The sequence below is a fragment of the Erigeron canadensis genome, chromosome 8 (assembly GCF_010389155.1).
Source record: "Erigeron canadensis isolate Cc75 chromosome 8, C_canadensis_v1, whole genome shotgun sequence".
Taxonomy (NCBI): domain Eukaryota; kingdom Viridiplantae; phylum Streptophyta; class Magnoliopsida; order Asterales; family Asteraceae; genus Erigeron; species Erigeron canadensis.
The window spans coordinates 4,385,739-4,407,018 of NC_057768.1; the positions used below are offsets into that span (position 1 = coordinate 4,385,739).

The following is a 21,280-nucleotide window of genomic DNA, read 5'->3' on the forward strand; positions in this document are numbered from 1 at the left end:
TTGTATGTAAGAAAACATACGTGGCAATCATATACAGGTGTCACTTGTCAGATTGTAATTGGTTGAAACGAAATTCTTACATACAATAAACATTATTTCAAAGTTGTTTACATACAATACACACAGCTTTAGTTATTTCCTACTATAGACATTCGTTCAAGGTTTCTTATATTCGGGGGAACTAATCCCTTTAACAATAGTCTCTTTGTTAAGAAACCATACCAACATGGTTTTTAATTTCCTTGAACAGATATATTTTTCAATGTCAAAACATCCATACTTGCAATTTTCAAAGTGGAAAAGCATTTGTGGTTATATTGTGACATCTGGAGATCCATAGAGTCTGCAGTTACTGTATTCTGAGGGGATCACTATGATCATTCGTCCATACATTCCGATCATCTAGCAATATAATTATGGTACTTGATCTCACATCACTATAGAAAATACATATGTCATCAACCCACAAAAATATATAGAAAAATCAAAGAGAATATGGAATGAAACAAAATGCTTATATTTTTAGAGGGGCATTCCGAGAATCTGAGAGTAATTGTTACATTCCCAATAGTAACTAATAGTCACTGCCTCGTGATACAACCTCTTTGCATGTCGGACGAAGCAATATAGTGTGCTCGAACTGAGAAACGTAACTACCCTTTGTGTCACACAAGGGGGGGTAAGGCTGCAGAATGGGAGCATGTTAGCATTGGCAACCAAAGGAAAAATTAGTGAGTACAATATACTGCTGCAATGTAGATGTGAAAATTACAACATTTTATCATATAAATGGGTCAACGTCAATCATTATGCAATTTAGCCACGAACAGCGAAGATTAATCTAAAAAATCTAGCTAAAATGTAAACATCAGCCAGGCATTGGTTAGAAAGCTGAGAGCCAGATCATTTACTTATGGGATGATTATCCTTAGATTTGCAAATGCAATCCCATCCGTCAACATTAGACTAAAAAATATGGTGAGTTTAAGAAATGCTAAGCTGTTGGATCCTCTAGAAAATTTCTAACAGACCCATCAAACTTTGTAAATCATGCAGTCAAGTAAAAAAGTACAAATTCCAATTATGTTCCAACCGCAACATGAAAGATTAAATTGGAAAAGAGCTCTTGCACCAGTAATAATTCAAGCAATGATAACGACAAATGACAATGAGGTAACATATAAATCCAAGTACGTCTTTTTGGCATTCAATATTATGGCAGTAAAATGAAGTGGCCTTACTGTATTCCATGGTTGTACAGCTCCTTAGTGCAAGTCTAGGCCCTTATAAGGCCGGTTAGGGTATGTTATGGGCTTTTTGTGTGTAGACTATTTGACTTGATAGAACACCTCTGATTTTAACTAACCTCGTAATACTAGTCATCAAAATACAATTTAAAGCAAAAATCCTATAACCATACATTAAATCTGAACTATGGATACTCAGTCAACCTTCGACATCTTCATCAAGACTTGTTAGTCAAGTTTTAAAGCTTAACTTTATCTGGATAGCTTATCCTATTCTACTTGATTATTCATGGACTAAATTGATAATTGTAAACTGTGAAATCTACAAAGTAAAATTTATACCTGGAAGATCAAGTCTTACGCTTTAAGCTGACGTCTAAAGTAAAGAATATAACTCTTTTTGATAATATTTTAAAGTACTATAACGTGATCCGAGTTTCATATAATTGATATTGATAGTATAACATATTGATAAATTTAACTTTTACTATTATATATGATGTGCCTTGCATTCACGAGTCCCGAGCATTTAGCCTTTCACAGCTTGGTGTGTTCATGGATTTATGAGTCCCAAGCGCCAAGCCTCTCACACCTTTGGTATGTTCAGCTTAGTATACTTGTTTCTCATCTTATCCGATCTGTTGGCGTTATGTTGTCTTAGGCCCACTAAACGCTATTAAGTTCTAGACTTCCAGAATAATCTAAAGGCAGCAGGGCTTACTTAATTAAGGCAGCAGGTCCGGTTCTGTTTTGAGCAGACTTGGGGAGCAAGTTTAGCAACCCTAGCCTATATATATCTCTTATCTCTTGTTCATGTATTTGTGTGGAAAATCAATAAGAAAATCTCTTTCCCCCCGTAGATTAGTTCACACATAGTTTAGTGTGAGATACCACGTTAAATCTCTCGTGTCCTTCTTTCTTTGTTATTTTCTGGTTCTTGTGTTTGTGTGTGTGTGCAGTTTATTCCTAACAAGTGGTATCAGAGCTAGGTTGCATAGAGATCACAGTCACCCAGCTGTCACCCAGATTAGGGTTGCAGCCAAGTCCAGCCGTCACCCAGTTTAGGGTTCCGGCCAAAACCAGCCATCACCGTCACCCAGAACAGCCTCAATTAGGTCTGATTTAGGCAGAATTAGGTCTAATCAGGTCTGATTTTGGCAGATTAGGGTTCAATTGGGCGAATTAGGGCTTGATTTGGCAGATTGGGGTTTTTTGGGGGTTCGTGAATTAGCAGAGGAAGAACTAGGTTCCAGGACAGCAAGGGCTGTTTCGGGAGTGTGTTTACAGCAGAAAACCGGAGACTTTGAGGGTGTTCAAGTCTGTTTGTGGCTGTTTTTGCGGGACTGTTTTCATCAGGTATCTTCAAACCAAGTTTTGTTCTTTCTTTTGTGCCTAGGATAAGAACGGAAAAGCAAGACTTGTTCTTAAGGCATAAGTTATTCCAACCAGAGCTGAATAAGCAGACAGAAAAAAATCATCAAGCAAGAGGCTTTAAACTAGGTCACGCTTAGCTAGAACAAAAAGGGACAGAAGCAGAAGGCTCAGTTGCTGTTTCTTTCTTATTTGGTTGGTGGTTGTTGAGAAAAAAATTTGGGTAGTGAAGATCAGATCAAAAATTTCAGCACACCGTCCTGATGTTGAGTTCTTTGCGGACCTTGATTGGCTTGTTCATGATAAGAAGAAACCGCCGTGTTGCATGAAAAACAGGTTGTAAGGATCCGTCAAAGCAGGTAGCTTTGGATTCGTCTTGTTTAGCAAGGGGAAAGAAAACATGTGGCTTGTTTTCTTGGTCGGTGGAGATGTTTGCTTGAACAAGCATGATCAGAAGAGGTTGGACATTTTAGGAATCAATGTCCCGAAAAATAACAAAGAACTAAAAACTACAAAAGACTAGCGCTCAGAAGAGGCGCTAATTGCAGAGTAGAGAGTAGTGTGGATTCCTAGGACGTGGATTTCAGTAAAGCAATACGGAATCTAAAAGTTGGATTTTGGAATGGTAAGACTGGCGAACGATGAAGTTCTTGATATGACGAGTAGGGTGACAGGTTTGAAGACTCCAGTTCATGGACTTTGAAGGATGTCCAGGTAATTCCATGTCAGAAAAAGCAGTCGGTTTTCTCGGGCAGTTGGATGTAGCAGGGGCATGAGGTCAAGTTTGGGAACGGGTAATGGAAGGTTCTCAAGGGAAATCTAGTCATGGCTCGAGGTAAGCAAGGTTCGATTAATATGGCCAGTTTATCGTCTAAGGGAGTGACCATCCCAGTTCAGAAGAAAAACAAAATCCGTTTCATAGAATCTCGTGGGCAGAAGAAGGTTTGTTTTGCAGATGGCAAACCCAGAGCTACAGGTCAAATTCAGGTTGAACGTGCTAGGAAAGGTTCAGAGAAACCAATCAGGGATTCTTTTGACAGTGGGAGCATGGGTGTTGTGCTTTAGTCAGAGCTTCCATACAGTTGGTTAAGTGAGCCAGTATTCCAGCTGTTAAAGTCTCTCCAGTTTATTATCTGCTTTAAAGGAGAGTGTTTGTTCTCGGGATTTCTCACGCTCCGGCAGTGCGTTTCAGTGGGAGCCGATAGAGATAGAGAACGAGTAGGGGCAGATTTAGCCATGACTGAGGAGCTGAAACTAGTTTCAGCAGGCCTAGGCCTTCACGTGTACTGATAAGAAGGCCCGGGGGCAAATAGGGCGCATTGAAGAACAAGATTTGACTCTTGTACAGATGTATAGAAGAGATAGATATGGTGCAGTTCGAGGTCCGAAGACACCAAGTGGAAGATTGTTGGCGTTATGTTGTCTTAGGCCCACTAAAGGCTATTAAGTTCTCGACTTCCAGAATAATCTAAAGGCAGCAGGCCTTACTTAATTAGGGCAGCAGGTCCGGTTCTGATTTGAGAAGACTTAGGGAGCAAGTTTAGCAACCCTAGCCTATATATATCTCTTACGTCTTGTTCATGTATTTGTGTGGAAAATCAATAAGAAAACCTCTTTCCCTCCGTGGATTAGTTCACACAGTTTAGTGTGAGATACCACGTTAAATCTCTCGTGCCATTTCTTTGTTATTTTCTGGTTCTTGTGTTTGTGTGTGTGCAGTTTATTCCTAACACGATCAAGTTCACAATATGAAAGAAATTTCTAAAATCTACGCTATGTATCTTTCATCTGTGGTTTAGAACCAGAAATTAGGGAACTTTTTGCTGAATGGCATCAATATAGTTGCTCTAAGGTGAAAGATATGATTGCATTAGCTTTAAAATTTGATTTTCATGGCTTGCAAGATTCTCTCTCATGTTGATTCTATTTCTCTTTATAACTAAAGATTTGGAGTTTGATATGAAAAAAGAGAACAAGTTGTTTTAATGTTGGTGTTATAGACATAGATGTCATTAAAGGTACATAATCAAATAGTCAAGAAATCGGTAAGGAGCTCAAGGAAGAAACAGTGGTTGTTAAACCAGCGGTGATCGATGAGGATCAGTTTAATGTTGATCCTATCAAACCTACGGCTATCAGGGTGATGTTAAAAGAATTAGGTAATCAGTTCACTGAAAACAGTGAGGCTACTTGGGTGCTAGGTGAGAGTACCTTGTGAAAGTTTTTACCTAATCAATATGCTATCGGGAAAATATTTGCTCAGCAAGACAGACCTGATATGAAACTGACGTGGCAGTTTAATGATTTTATTGAGCAGTCTTCAAGACTCTACATGTTATGGGCTTAAGGTATGGTTGGAAGACAAATCCATGATCGAGTCTGCGTTACATCAATACAATCAACAAGCTTTGAAATTTCAAGTCATTCTATGGGATCCAGTAATCACCTGAAGCAATTTTTTGAAGCCACAACTTGAGGACAAGGTGTTTTGGGGGATGTGGGAGTAATATTATGGATCAGAAGTTACAACAGAAAGAAAGTTAGGGGGTCAATTGTCATTTTTAGTAATTAGTTAATTAATTATATAAATGTCTTGGTGGATAAGTTAGTTCTTGTCTGGTAGTCCTTTAAATAAGGCTGACAGCCAATTGTTTAGGTCGTGGAAGTCTTGATCATTGCTCTAAGGAACTAGGGCTACTGGGCTTTAATCGAGAATAGGGAGCAACTGGAGCTATATCCAGCACTATCTTTTATCATACAACTTCTTTTCTTTGTGTTATCACTGTTTTATCATTCTTTTCTGTTATAGTCGGCTTAATACATATCAACCTCAGACTTCAACCTCTTCCCAAGCTTGTTCCGAGTACATTTGATATACCTAGAACCTGCTAGAAAGTTAGGTCTACTGATTTCTTTGGACCTCACCAGTGTTGCAGCTAAAAGCCAATTTTTTTTTCTTTTATCCTAGAAAAGGTATCACCAAATGCAAGTACTAAGTAGTTACATAGAATATTCGATCTACAAGGGTATCTAATAGTGTTGACTGAGTCATCAAATCCATAATATATATTCAGATGATAGTTAACAAAATTTAGATTTGAAAATAGGGTTGGCCATACCTGAATAACACCGGCATCACACAAATTCTTGAGAGCCATTAGATACTTGCTCTCCCCTAGTCGATCTAAATAACGTCGACAGAAGGCTAGTGTAGAAAAATTCCTATCAATCGTGGCAAGAAGTTGTTTTGCTCTTGGCAACCGTAATGGAACATGACCAACGTCAAAGTTTTTCATGTAATGGCTGCACTCCAGATCTTCTCTCACATAACCCTTGCCTAAAGATGATAAATGGTTTAAAAAATGCAGCCATCAATCTTCTTTCCCAATTTAAAAATCAATATATAACAAGTACAAGCGGGTTATTTACCAGTGGATCCAAAAGTTTCAATTGCATAAAATTCTCCCTCTTCCATCTTTGTCTGTTCTCCTCCTTTCACAATTGGAACTGATTTCCCAGCATGAATTTGGTAAGGTCCGATGCTGTGTCCATTCAAGTTCCGGATACTTTTCACTGCAAACGTTTAAACTAAAATTATTCAGATTCCAGTATGAATATCCTGTCTTCCAAACATAGGTTCTGATAACACGCAGCCTGTAAAGTTAGAAGTGTGACCCTCTTTTCCAAACTTTCTTTTGACCACTAGCAAAGTCACCAAGTTCACAATAATATAGAAGTGAACCCATTTATTAAGAGCTGATTAGGCTATGCTGGGCATCAAATAATTGATGCATAAGAAATGAGTCGAACTATTGAAAGTCGCCAAAAATGTATTTTAACTGGAAACAACCCCAAACTCACATAGTGACCGTAAAATTAAAGTTATACGACGTAGCTTTTTAAATCATATTTAACATACACATATCTCTATGAAAAATAAAAAAGCTGATTATATAGTCATAAAATTGGTTTTTTTTTGTCTAGATAGGTATAGTTTGCGCTTAAAACCGGCTTAGTGGTTTGTTGCACTTTATGCGCGTGTGAGGGATAGCCTATTTGCCACCTCTGAAGAAGACTTATGGAAAACTTCAAAATACTACTAAACAATAGCAAAATCTCTCGAAGGTAATGATTACATATTGTCATATCCTATGGTATAACAGAACTTTGTATCAATACACCACTATCGGTGTTGAAAACAGGAAATTAAAGAACTCGCAAAGCAAGTTTTGGTCTTTGTAAAGTCAATATTATACCTTGGAATACCTTCCCATTGATCTCTACTTCATACGATTCCATGACCTCTTGGATTGCAGCACCTACATCACATAGACGTACATCTATCCCTGCTTCCTACATTCCACAAAATTAAAACTTCATGATATATAAGAATGCCAACATACTTAATATTGGCATTCAGCACAAGAGTTTATAATCAAATATCATTTTTTCGATAAGATTAATTTATTTCATGTTTATTGTTACTCTTTCAGAACAATAGATGCTATGTTTGATCCAAACCATAGTTACACAGAGGGTTTACTGATAGTTTGACATCTAAAACTCCCTTCTAGAAAGACAAAAGACCATCACCAAAAGGACCGATTATTGCCGGCATTAAATAGCTTTATGGACGCGTTTGGAGTTGGAGATAGTCTAACGAAACTTGGTAAAGAACCAATGTTATAAGAACCTTATAATAGCTACTAGTGGACAAAAAGTAAACTTGTATCAGAAATTAGTCGGGAACGGAATGTTGCAATTATTCTAAAACCAAATAGGGTGACGGATGAACTTAAAGAAGGGAGTAATAAAGCTGCTTTTTTTTCCAGATGAAACTATAACTTGTTACTTATTAAGTAATACTTTTAGCGTGTTTAATTTGGATGATGTGCATAATTACTCCTCATTTCACAATTCTTACCTTGATACCAGTGTTTGTGGCTTCACGGGAAGCCTCCAGTAAGGGATCAAACATTGGATTGAATGCAACTGTGAATGCACAGTCAATTATGTGTCCTGAAACATGATAAACTATTTAAATAATAATAATTGAAACTAAGTAAATAACTGCACAAAATTAAAGAAATGACTACTGATAAGTATGACAAATTAGCCAAAAGCAATCTGATTTCTGACCATTTATATGAGTTCCAAAATCCAATTTCATCACATCATCATATTGAAGCACAGTTTTATCTCCAGAGTTAGGAGTCCAATGGGCTGCGACCCTGCATGGTAAAACTGTCAAGAATCATTTTCTTTTATACAATGTAGAGCAAACGTAATACGAGAAAACAACAAAGGACCAAAAGAAAAAATTATACAGATGATAAGGCTGATTGCCATAATATTGCAAAACAATTACCAGTTTAACGAGCATCCTGTAGGAAATGCAATGCCAGCTTGTAGACCATTCTCTGATATTAACTTCCGAACATTGTTCTCCAAGGTTTCACACAAGTCAACCATCAGCATCCCAGGCTTTATGACACTCCTCATATATTTGCGAACCTGGCATATCAACATGTCAGGACACAAACACTAATAAATATACTATGTGTCGTTTTCTAAAGAAATGCAGTAGCATGGGGGGTGAACAGGTTAGATTGAGCTGAATCATTTTTAATCCCAATATTATAAGTTTTTAACAAAGACAGCTTACTTAGGTAACTTTCTACTAACCCATTTGTCTCGTTTCCATTTAAAGCTAATTTTTGATTTTATAATTTGACCCAATTAATGGTAAAGCATTTATAATATTGGCCAGATGCGTCAAAACCTTTACTCAAACACCAAATATTAGTTCTAAAGAATATGAATAAATGTAAATAAACCTGGCGATGAACTTCTGCAGCCTGTCGTATTGAGTCATACATGGGCTTCTCTAAGCGTTCTAAATCTCTCTTTTCCTCGGATGTAGTCCTCCAGAGGTTGCTACGTAAACGAAGTTGGAAATATAAATTTATGTCGAATATACTAAATGCATATAGCGTAGATCATTACAAACATTTAAAATATAAACATATATGAACATACTCATCCTTATATTGCTGAATTTCACCCTCGGGGAAGTTTCCTTGAGGGAAAAGTTCTGCAACGGGAATAGTCGGAGGATCGGTTTGCTCCTTTTCCTTCTTCCTCCTGTAAATAACAATGTAGTGTATTACTTAACAACGCTCGAGATATTACGATCAAGCTCTCGATTTCGCAGATTATTATTATTATAATTCTACAAAAAAATCTTACTTGCTTTTGTTCTTCTTCTTTTTCTTTTTTGCAGCTTCCTGATTCCCCCCAGCTTCTAAATAACGATAGAAGTTCAATTGTCACATATATATCTTTCCTCTATATATATATATATGAAAAAGTGAATATAAGGTTGTCCGACACCTAAGCTTAGGTGTGGAATTAGGTGTGGAACCCCTCCCATACAAATTTTTTAATATTCCTTGATTAATGAATAAATGCTTGGGCCCCATGAATTTTATGGATTAAAAAAAAAACAGTGAGTGCTCCACACCTAAAGCTTAGGTACCCTTATATTCACATCCCATATATATTATCAAGAAACAAAAAATAAAAATCAAATACATGCTACAAATTTATTTATTTTTTTACTCCAAATATATATATATATATTTCGTTTCCAATATACATACTTTTTACAGACCGACCAGTCAATTCATTATATATTCTACAAAAAAATAAAAATAAAAATAAAACCTTTTCATGATTAACTTAAATAGTACTAACTGTTTCTTTCTGTAAGAATATAGAGATAACAAATACGAAAAATTAATTAATTAAAATCCAAATAAAATAAACAAGAAAAAAATTTGATTAAAAAAAGAAAAGAAAGAAAGAAACCTGATGAATCTAAAGCCAAGTCATCAATTTGTTGTTCAAGCGATAAATCAGCTTCTTTTCCATTGGATGGTGATGGTGTTGTTTCTTCTGCAACGCCGCCATGGCCATTCATGTCTTCCATCTCTTTTTTTTTTCTTTTTTTTTTTTTTTAATAATTAGTATTAACACAGGAGGTTATAATTTAGGGAGGGAGGGTTTCTATTCTAACTTGTCAGTCTTGATACACTCCTCCTTAGTTTGTTTATATAACTTTTGTTTTGTACTTTACAAGTCCTTGCACTTACAACTTCTCTTAATTTTATCCCCGTTTTCCATTTCTAACTCAAACTCGACTTGAAAATTTTATGTCATGTGACTCATGTTCAAACTCCGTACCTTACTACTCCCCTAGCTCGACAAACATCATTATACAAGATCGAACTAGCAATGAAAATGAGGAGGATATTATGTGTATTTTAATTCTCATTCTCATATCGAGTTAAATTATATTCTCATACTCATCAGAAAATAAATATTAATTCATCATGGTAGAATATAAGCAAGAGAATGTGTAAAGATATTAAATAAAAGGGAAAAAATCCATAAAAAGGGTAATGTTTTTACACAAATTTTCTAATAAAAAAAATCTATTTAGTTTTCGTCTATTTAAAGGAGTTCATTTCTAAAACTTTCGCAATAAAAGGAATATCGTTAGTTTTTAACGTCAGCTCTCCATTAAATATCATGTCATCGTGCCATATCATCAAAAATTTCTGACGTAGACTAATTGACTGATAATGAAAATACTTGGTGAGATTCTATACTTATTCATATACACCATATTTGCATTGTAATGCCACTCGAGTCGCAACACTACTCTCACACCTACCCTGTTTCTTAACAAGAATGAATTTAATTCTTTATTGACCTTTAAGATCGAATAAAGTCCACAACAACAACTGGTGAAATTCTTTTCATTTGGACAATAGATGATATTTGTTCAAGTACATGTGTGCATGCGCCACTTGAGGCCCAATAAGAAAAACTAATGGCGAAAATTAAATTACATGGGTTTTGTAAAATATACAATGTAAAATATGTCGTTAGTTAATAAAGGATTTCATTTAATTCTTTTCATTGTACAAAACACATCGTAGTGGTGGTGGTGGATATTACAACAACAAAAACGATTTTCCCCCTCCTAATTTTTCTTCAATGTTTTTGTAAAATACACAAACCCCGATTAGGTTGTGGAACATTGACCCCATAATAGATTTATTATGATTTACTTGAAAAAGAAGTTGGAACACATGTCCACGTAAGCTTGTCTGATGACGTGGCACGTTAACGAAACACTTTACAGGTAATTAACGACGAAAACTAAAGGCATTACCTTTATTGAGAATTTTTTTAAAAATGAAATCCTTTTAATAGACGAAACCTAAATAGGTTTCCCTTATTAGCAATTTTGTGTAAAAAGATTATTTTCTTATGTATTTTCCCTATATAAAAAGCTCTAAACTTGAATGATTCTATTAGATAGAAAAACTTAAAAAATGATTTTAATAAATATATATAGTATTTTCGGGTTTCGTTATAGGGATCGAGAATTTATAATTTCTTATCCCCGTCTCAATGAACAAAATGAATCCATTTAAGTTCAAAAGTGATAGACCACCAACTTCAATGGTTTTCCTGTTTTAAATAACTCTCTTCATATATTATTTTACTATTTTCATATATATATTTTTGTTTTTATAATTATTGCCCTAGGTTACATTTATTATTGCAATACATTATGTTAGTAATGTCATTGTTTATTTTATTATTATTATTACATGTGTTCAACTTGTAAAATATTTTATTTGGTTATTTGTTTTATAACTTATTGTCATTTTTATTGTTGTCACACATTATCATTATTATTGATACATGTTATACTCGATTTTATTATTATTATTGTCACTATTATATCATTGTTAACGATATAATGGTTCTCGAAACACATTATAATATTACAATACAAATTATTATATACAATAAATATAATGCCTTGTGGACAACATCGACGAAACTCGATAATTATTAGCATACTTTCACATATATATATTTTGTTTAAGTTTCAAATAAACTAACTAATATTCATTTGATAAATAATTACTAGCATACTTTCACATATAATATATTTCCCATCATAGAGAAAGGTTAATTTAAAAACCCTTAAAAAAGCAGAAACTTTTAAGAACCTTTTTATAAAAGGTATAAAAGTAAATTATTTAAGTTTCGCTCATTTGACTAAAACCGATTGTTTTTTTGCATTTCCATGTTTTTAGCAGTTACGTTTAATTTGTTTTTTTTAAACTAAAATCTTATAGTCTATAATAGTTCTTTATTCGTAGCAAATTTTTTAAATTGATTAATAACATTCCACAACATTAACCAGATATCAATTTGGTAACACTAAACTACTTGAATTTTTAAATTTTGTACCAACGTTGTTTGTGCGATTTCTATAATTGAAATTAAGTTTACATCTTTATTATATATATATATATATTTTTATCCTTGCTTATATATCTTCATACCATTAAATACATATGATCATAACATTACATACATATGATCATAGTGTTGCACACGAATGCTCATACCATTGCATACATATGATTATAGTATTATACACATATGCTCATACCATTGCATACATATGATCATAGTATCGCATACATATGCACATACTTTGTACACATATATGTACATATAAAAAAACACAAAGAATTATAATTGTGTTGTTCACATATCACAATATAATCAATAATTTAAGATGTAGAGGCATTGAAAACAATTATTTGAAAGAAAAAAAAAACACGCCCATAAATATGTTACTGGAATTCAAGAAACACAAATCCAAATGGAAGTGTAAATTACCTACCCACTATATTTTCGATCAAATTAAAAAGATTAATCTCAAAGAAATGTTATGGCCACAAAGACAAATCGTATAAAACTCTTGTCGCACGTCACTAATCAAAAGCTTAAACCAAAAATATCAAACGTAAAACATATGGATGTAAATTGTAAAGATTGGTTGAATTAAAAAATAGATATGAAAGATGGGAAGAGAGAAAGTAGGAAGGAGATGGTTTTGTTTTGATTTTTAAACAAACTTCCTATAATACCCTTTTTTATTTATTTTAAATTAATAGTATTTTATTTAATTAGAATAATGCCATGAAAAATATTAGTAATTGATCAAATAATCTAAGGGTTAAGATTGAAACTAAAAGGTTTTTAAAGGTTCTTATCTTTTTTAAGGTTCTCAAAATAACTTTTCACCCCAATTATATATATATATATATATATATATAGGTTAGAGATCCAGAGAGAAGGTTTTTAAGTAGAGATGGTTCGTTATTATTTTTTTTTAAGCTTGTTGTTTTGATTTTTTTTTTCACCTTTTTCTTTTTTTAAAAAAAATTAATTCAATGTATAAAAAAATTTACAAAAATAAATAAAATTAAAAAAATTCTAATCCGAGTTAGTAAGTCATAAATGTAAGGGAACGGTACGGGCTTCGTCCTTAAGGATATTAATAAGGGGTAGCTGGTGGGAGTGATAGGTCATAGATGGTGATAGGTTATAGGGGATGATCGGTGATGGGGTGATCTACCTAACGGGCTTCGCGTTTAGCTATTATGGCTCCGCCATAAACCGAGAGGCTTCACCTATAGCTTACGGGCTACGCCCATTGAAAAAAATATATTTTTAAATTTTTTATATGGAATAAGTTAATTAAAGAGAGAATGAAAAAAGTTCAAAAGAGAAAAAAGTTCAAAAAACAAGTTAAAAAAATAAAAAATGATCCTTCTCACCCATCTCCTTAAGGTGTCTTCTCATTTGATCTTTATCATATATATATATATATATATATAGGTTTTAGGTAAAATAAAACAAGTATTAAGGTAAAACAAATAAAACAATATCTTCGTGCATCAATTTAACCATTATCTAAGGGTCAAGATCTTGTCTTATTTGTTTTATGTTAATACTCGTTTTACAATACACACACACACACACACACATATATATATATATATCATAAAGGCATGAGAATATGTTACTGTAGATATCTAAGCTTATGTATAAACCACTAACATTTTACAGCAATATTTTAAGAAGCATGAAGGTCCCAATCATTTATCCACTATACAACAAATATAAAAAAAATTAGTATGTGGGAAATCTCATATCCAAGTTTAGGTGTATAACAACCACATTATCATTCTTCATATATGTTGATGATTTCTTATTTCGAGATTTTTTTTTGTAAAAACCTATAAAAATAATTTATTATTTTTTTAAAATTATATTAAATTTTTTTTTTTAATCACTAAAATTTATTCACGTGTCACATGTAAGTTATAAATGTATACTGTAAATTTTAATTTCTTCTTTCTTGGTCAACAACTATTGGCAAATTTTAAACTCACCAAAAGTGTTCTATATGTTGGAATCTTACTCAAACATGGTAGGAATGTAGTGGTTTTGGACTTTTGGTGCGTGTTGTGGCGGTGACAAAGAAAGTATATCCACTTTCTCATCTCAGATCGAGAACATGAGTATCCCCAGTTTTTCTAATACTATGAACACTACTAAACGATTTATGGTCTTCATGCTTGGGCTCAATATTAAAAGCACTAGGGGAAAACGAAATCAAGTTTTGCACAAACATAAGTCCAAATGCCACCTTTGTTAGCCAAGGAACATATACTCCATTATAATCGTAACGCAGATCCAAATCACCCAACTAGAAATAGCTAATAGCAAAATACATAACTGAAAGAACTATATTTTCGTTTCGCCATTGAGCTTTTATAATTAAACAGCTAACTTAAGTTGATACAAATTAAACATAGAGTACAATGCCTGGAGATATTTCCAATGAATTATGATTCTTAAAGAAATCTGCCAATCCACGAGACTACCCAAAAAGCATGGAAGACATCCTACAAATTGAATAAAACTCGTTAGATACAAATCACATATGTTGTTCCTTTTTAAAACAAACATGACCTAAACTAAAAGTTCTAGTGACAATAACAAAAAAGTGCAGAAATGCTACTCTAACTGTGTTTTGGCAAGCTACAAGCTTTTTATTTACAATATGGTATCTCGTAAACACTTCTTTGTCAATAACAATCAACAAGTAAGTTCACTGGATGGGCTTGACTCATGTCAATTCTAGTAAAACAATACAAAGATATAACACGGGAAGTTTTCAATGCGTAATATATATATAGAGTAAGAACTTGACAAATACAATAATTGATAGAACACAATATAATTTTCAAACGTATTTTATATATTAACTTTAAACAAAATGCAATGTTGTAAATAAGCTACCTATGAAATACAAGTGATCTATACTTAGAAATAATTCTAAGATCTATACTCGGGACAAATCTCAACCACACATTTTCCTTTTTTCTTCTTGTACTCTTCTAGCCATCCGCTGTTGCGGCACCACCATTCGCTACCACCATCATCCGTCGCCACCCCTACTATACGTTGGTCAATTCATGGCGGAGCCATGAGCCCATGACCACTAAGGGCAGAGCTCGCAAGTCCATCACTCATAACCCCTTATGACCTATCACCCCCACAAGCTATACCCTTTACCCTTAATGGTTGAGCCCGCTTTGAATCACAATTTCTGACGGTGATGGTGGCGGGCGATAGGAAAGAAAACCGGTGGACGGTGGTGATACTGGTAGTGGTACTGGTGGCAATTGAACAGTAGTAGCAGTGGTGGCGGAGGAAGAAGAGATGGAGATATGTGGCTTAGATTTGTCCCGTAAATTTTATATGTTTTTTCTAGTTTTCATTTGATTACAACATGTTTGCCTATCATGAGTTATTGAGTACCCACAACTAAAGAATTAACGAATCACCCGACAAACTGGCTATTGATTATTTCTACTTCTCTAAGACGTGATTTCTGATTAATATATTAAATAAAGCTGCAAAAAACTGATACAATAAGATTACAAGGCTTAAATTCGTATTAAACTTTGAGTTAGATAAGAAGATGGTGAACATACTAGATATTAAGATACTTCAAGTTTCATAAAGAAAGGATTACCTTGGACCAAAAAGTGCTTAAAAGTTATAACCATCGAAGTAAAGGCATATAGTAATCAACATTTAAGAGAAACCAACAAAAGTATAATCAAGAGAAGGTCCAAGAAAGCCCAATTCCAAATTTCCAACTTGAACCTTTGAATTAGAATTTTATTACACAAACCTCTTTATGCTGGCATAGTCTTTGGCAGTGACAAAAGTTTGTCATCTTTCAAACAAGGTCTCCCGATCAAATATTTAAACCCAAAAAAACAATTTCACAAAAGCTACACAATTGGGTAAAACTAAGAAAATGGATTGACCAGTTAGGTTTCACACAAACAAAGCAACGAATACACAAAATTGAATAGTGAGACTGGAATTCAGTACCCATTATATTGGAAGACCATGTAGGAAAGTATCACATCATTCGTTTTGTGTTGCACATGTTAAAAACTGAAGTTTGTAAATCAACTAACATAAGTTAAAAGCAACGAATGATTACCTGGGCAGGTGGTTCATGGCAGAGGGTTTATACTCGAGGAGGACGAAGCAGGAATCTGACATAAAAAATGTTAGGAAGGCATAAGCACACAAAGATATAAGCTTTATAGTCAAATATAAAATCACAAACTTACAGTGGCTGAAGAAGAAGATAGTTGTGATGTCAAAGGAAGTTTGCTACTGGATACATCTTGACGTGTTGAATTGCCATCAGATATAGATTCAGTAACACCATCAATCATTTCATTCAGATATTTATATATATCTTCAAATGTTGAGTGCAGACGAACAGATAGACTTTCTGCTTCTTCGAGTTGACTAGCATAGCGTGTTTCCATCTCCATCCTCTGTCTCTTAGGCACCTTTTTTATTAATAATAGAACCCATCTCTTCTTTGAACGAATGATCTTGAGATCTGTAACAATTCGGCTTAGCCAGATCCTGCAAATCTGTCAGACGGGCCCGAAACTGTGTCATCAGTCCAGCCCCTACCTCCCGACTCTCGGCAGATTCCTTTGGTTGCTCAGGTTCACTTCGCATTATCTTTTTCTTTGCCCATACCTTTACTTCTGAAATAATGTTCTCAAGAGCTACCTTTTTCTTTACCTCTGCTTCCTTTCTCTTCACAAGCGTCGTATTTTCCTGTTCTAGTAATGCTTGCAATTCTGTCATACATCTTTCAATATCTGCAATTAGATTGGCTCTTTTCATCTCCCTAGCCTGTTTTGCAATCATAGCTTTTGAAGGCGGTTCCTGAAAAATGAAGGAAAACGGTTTCAAAGTAAAAACACAACATCAATCTCATATCCTTTGTGACTATCAAGATATTCTTTCACAGTAACAAATAAATAATTTAGACCATTCCTGCTATTGTTCATAAGTTGTGAAGTCAGATTAGCATCATTTGTGACAAGATAAGAGCCAAACCAGAAGTTCCAAATTTCCATAAAAAACCATATGCAATCAATATTGACCTCATATGAACTTTGTCGGTAAACCTACTTACCAAGATCATTACGTAGGTTATGAATTATGATCCACTGAACCAATAACGGGATTGCATGAAAAGTACTTCATGAAAATACCTCTGGTATATCCATGATGAACGTGGCACTTGGAGAGTTCTCAAGCAAGAAATTTCTAGCTTCAGTAGACACGTTTATTTTATATGCATCCTTCCTCCTGTTGGGGTCTATATCTAAGCAAATCAAGTTACTAAAAGGTGAAGGAAGATGTGACAGCAAATCTGGATATGCGGAAAGGCACTGCACAGGAATCACAAGAAAAAATATATAGATCAAACATACATATAAATACATAACCCGTGTATACCTTCTCAAATAAGAAATTTTGATTAACACAATAGAAATATGTGTTAGCCCCTCACTAAATCAAGTAATTAACCCTGGCATCTGCATACAATTTTGTATCATATCAGCTGGCTTCTTTTCTGATTAATATCAACCATCATGTATAACCTTTTCTGATTAATAGATATGAACAAGTTTGAAGAAGATCTTCGACGTCTTGAAAAACTTAATTTTCAGCCAATCACTCCCAGGGAAATAAACACTAGCGCCTTTGAATACTATACTTCATCAAATAAGCATTATCCTAATCAACACTTGTCCCCAGGTTTTCCCCCACCTTACCACATATAAGAGCATAACTGTGTATATGGGATGAATGGTGCATGCGTGATTAGATATGCTAAGAATAATTTATTTCCTTATGTGATGTCATATATAGATTCCAAATATTCACCGCTACAAGTTTTTTTCTTTGTTTTTTGACAGGGAACGACGATACTGATTTTCTGAAGACCAATGGCATGTTTAAGTCCCTAATTTCTCCAAAACATGTCATAAACGACAGATAAGATATCAACATACCTCAACAATGTCAAAGTTAAGCGTAAGAATTTTGGCACTCTTGAGTTCTTGAAGCATGCTGATAGTCTCACGAGCATCTTCCTCGTCATAAAGCATGTTTGAGCGACGGAAGGACAAACAGACACTCACCTTGTTTAAAGAATGGAAACGACCTTTAAGCCACTTAGGAGGACCGTAACCTGTGTAAGCAAAAGATGAAAGCCCAGGTGCCGCATCCAAGTGATTGATTTCGCAACCACATATAGTGAGATTTTCTAGTTGAGGTGCAATCACATTGATAACAGGTGAACGCAAGTCTTTGATAAGCACAAGACTGGAAAGTCGAGGGGTAATGATGTCAAATACCTTAGCCTCGACAATGACAGTATTCAAAGAAAGGTTCTTCAAGTTCACACACTTGGAGAAAAGATCAAGGTACTCACGGTTATCCTCACACAATGTGATTTCACTGAGATTCAAAGAAGTTAAGGCAGGAAAGTTCCAAGGTGTCTTAGGTATTTTAGGTGTTAAGTCGGATCTAAGTAGCTCACTGCTAAAAGTGAAATGTTTAAGAGAGGTTGAGTTAAAAAGGCAAGGAGGGTATTCATAGTGGTTTTTGGGCCTACTGATAACGATTAATTCCTGGACATTGTGAGAAAACGCATACTTTGCGATCTTTTTAACAAACGCTTGACTGGCTGCTCCACTGTAATTTAGCTTAACAGTAGACACTTCCACGTGATTGTTGCGGCGAGAAAGAACATTTGTCACAAACTTGGAGAATTTATGTACAGTAGGGAAACCACGACGAGAAAAGCTGAGACAAGGCACCGACTTCCAGAGAACCTTCCATCTTGGAGACAGCAGCAAACATGTTTGAACAACAAACTCGGTGTCATCAATACAAGAGAGAATTTTATGAATAAGTTCATCAGGCAAACTGCTCAATCTATCTTCACTCACAACTAATCTAACATTCTCATGATCAAAGTCCATTTTCTCTGATACACCTTTTCGTCTTTCAGCTTCATAAACTACAATTAAAAAATTGGTATATCAGTTAAATAAAAAATTACAGAAACGAAAAATGTTATTTTAGATAATTAACCTCATTACCAATTTGATTATGCTAAACACAGTCCACAAACACATAAAAACTACTTCTTTATAGGAAGTAAGCAACGCAAGATCCATTTTAATTGAGTTGATTTAAAAGGTGATTGAATAAATAACAGCAACAACAATGATAATAATTAACAAATAATTAAATAACTAATAAAGTGATTAATAAGAGTATCAGTTTAAAGCGCATACCTGAAAGGAATAGGGGTTTGTGTGAACCCTAAATCTGATATGTGCATCTCGATATTAATATAAAACTCTATAGAATAAACTAGGTGGTTCTTTGCCGCTCCTCTGTTAGTGCGAGTTTATGCAGTAATGGCTACGTCGTTTTGTAATTCCTAGCTGTGCTTCCAAGTTTCTGAGTTTCAGGCCTGTTTAAAAATATTATATAATTAGTGCTTGTAAAGCTTGTGATAAAAGTAAAAAGATGAGTATAAAGCACATGATAATTCTGTAGATACATCCTCAAAAATTTCATAAAGGAGCACTGATACGAACAACTTCTGTAGAGTGATGCACTAATGCCCAAATCTTTACAAACCATGCATAGACTTATTAATATACATGCAAAACATGTAGAATACGTTACACTTAATACTGTTCTCGGCCAAATCAAAGTGCAATGCATCCTGCTATAAAGAAAATACAAATCTAAATGTGATTTCTCACACATCTTTCTCTGAAGTGTAACTAAGTACATTATATGGATAAGGAAACTTCTTGTTGGGCAGAAGTTAAAAAGTGTCAGGAGTAAAAGCTAACTGCCTCCTAGTGCATATTTGATCTATCCGTTGAAGGGAAAGTTAGTTGCTAATATATACGTTTTGTTTGGATCGCTCACTCGTTGAAACATGGCTACATTGACATTATGCACTTTGGAAATAATTGCAGGTGTTTGTTGACTGTATCCGCAAAAAAACTGAATCTTTTCTCACTCCTTTTCCTTTTTGCCGATAAAATTAGCCGACTACACCCTTGTCCCTAAAAAGCATGGTTTCCGCCACTTTTACCCAAGCCAATTTTGTTTTGATTTGTACCATTGAGACCTACATCTATATCTACTTCTTTCAAAAATGAACTTCACAAACTCAAATTATCCCTCCTAGCCTCCTAGGTGTTTTATACCGCCCAATGAACGGTTTATGCGTTGATGGGTCGGCTAAAAAAACCACAAACTTTTTAAAAGAAACGAGCCGCGCAATGCGACGGTGGTAACGGGAACAGCGGTATAGTGGTGATGTTGACGTGTGGTGATAACATCGACAATTAGTGTCGAGTGGTGTAAATTGATGTTATGATAATAAAAATATTTTATAAGATAGGGACTTAAAATGTAAATTAGCAAGATAAGGTTTAAGATGTAAATTAATTCATTAAAAGCAAATTTGGTAATTTATAAGAACCCTTCCATAGTGAGGTTTTTATTAAGGGCAGTTCAGTAATTTTGCATGTAACTTTTTTGCAACATTTTTCATTTTGACGGGGTGGATAATTTATAATAAAAAAAGTATAGATATGTAGCTTTCAATTGGTTCAATATAAAACAATTTTAAAACATGAGAAAGTGAAATGTAAAACCAAGGAAAATGATTAATCAACGTAACTTATATGTCTAAATTTCAACTTAAAATTCTAAGAATTTGACATGTTGATTTCACTAATTCTCTTTTTTAATCTTGGCCCCTGATTTTTCCACATGTTATCATCATACTATTAGGCATATCTTTAGTCACACCAATTAAATTGATTTATCATTATCAAACCTCCCTAAACAATGAAATAAAAAAATGACAAAGGAAAAAAAAAGCATGTTTCAAACTACCGACCCTTTTCATTAAAAGTAGCAAACAAACCACTCCATTGATCCATTCAAAATATCTTTTTTTTAATTAATTTTACTAAAACAAATATATATTTAAAAATTTCAAATAAAGAAAAAAGTTGTTGTTCAAATCAAATTGCTAAAAGAAAATAAACTTATAATTTTTTCAACAAATCATTTACAATATACATACTCCGACCATTAAAATAATTACATTATCCCTTTAGATTAAGGATGGGCATGGGACCAGTCCCGGTGCAATGGTACCGAGTCTCGAATTTTCCAAAAACTTGGTATTGGTACCGGTTTCATTTCTCATTCGGTACCATTTCCAGGTACTGTGGTACCAAGTCCCACGAACTAAGAAAACT

The 21,280-nt window shown here is 34.1% G+C and overlaps 2 protein-coding genes across 3 annotated transcripts; both read right to left on the reverse strand.

Annotated features, from left to right (window-relative positions):
• Nucleotides 1-280: 280 nt before the first annotated feature.
• On the reverse strand, nucleotides 281-9,707 carry LOC122611306 (methionine aminopeptidase 2B-like). 2 transcript variants are annotated; one of them, XM_043784315.1, is made up of 11 exons: nucleotides 9,489-9,707; nucleotides 8,868-8,919; nucleotides 8,658-8,762; nucleotides 8,456-8,555; nucleotides 7,987-8,132; nucleotides 7,758-7,849; nucleotides 7,543-7,637; nucleotides 6,875-6,971; nucleotides 6,048-6,191; nucleotides 5,738-5,955; nucleotides 281-685 (listed from the first exon to the last, which is right to left on the reverse strand). In XM_043784315.1, exons 1-11 carry the CDS (start codon nucleotides 9,607-9,609, stop codon nucleotides 575-577), a joined length of 1,281 nt encoding a protein of 426 aa, XP_043640250.1. In that variant the 5' UTR covers nucleotides 9,610-9,707; the 3' UTR covers nucleotides 281-574. The 2 variants fall into 2 exon arrangements, with proteins under 2 accessions (XP_043640250.1, XP_043640249.1); XM_043784314.1 differs by having other exon boundaries at nucleotides 8,868-8,922.
• A 6,526-nt stretch (nucleotides 9,708-16,233) lies between these two features.
• On the reverse strand, nucleotides 16,234-18,980 carry LOC122610127 (F-box/FBD/LRR-repeat protein At1g80470-like). Its single transcript, XM_043783122.1, has 3 exons — nucleotides 17,984-18,980; nucleotides 17,177-17,356; nucleotides 16,234-16,844 (listed from the first exon to the last, which is right to left on the reverse strand). Exons 1-3 carry the CDS (start codon nucleotides 18,956-18,958, stop codon nucleotides 16,446-16,448), a joined length of 1,554 nt encoding a protein of 517 aa, XP_043639057.1. The 5' UTR covers nucleotides 18,959-18,980; the 3' UTR covers nucleotides 16,234-16,445.
• Between the last annotated feature and the right edge of the window lie 2,300 nt (nucleotides 18,981-21,280).

What these genes read in the sequence shown, in the direction of transcription:
- LOC122611306 (XM_043784314.1), bottom strand. Translation starts at nt 9,609, where the DNA reads ATGGAAGACATGAATGGCCATGGCGGCGTTGCAGAAGAAACAACACCA. An exon ending in CTGCAGAAGTTCATCGCCAG is followed by an intron (nt 8,133 to 8,455) that starts GTTTATTTACAT and finishes TTGATATGCCAG; the next exon opens with GTTCGCAAATATATGAGGAG. An exon ending in CCACAAACACTGGTATCAAG is followed by an intron (nt 6,972 to 7,542) that starts GTAAGAATTGTG and finishes TGTGGAATGTAG; the next exon opens with GAAGCAGGGATAGATGTACG.
- LOC122610127 (XM_043783122.1), bottom strand. Translation starts at nt 18,958, where the DNA reads ATGGACTTTGATCATGAGAATGTTAGATTAGTTGTGAGTGAAGATAGA. An exon ending in TTAACTTTGACATTGTTGAG is followed by an intron (nt 17,357 to 17,983) that starts GTATGTTGATAT and finishes ATTCCTGTGCAG; the next exon opens with TGCCTTTCCGCATATCCAGA. An exon ending in TCATCATGGATATACCAGAG is followed by an intron (nt 16,845 to 17,176) that starts GTATTTTCATGA and finishes TTCATTTTTCAG; the next exon opens with GAACCGCCTTCAAAAGCTAT.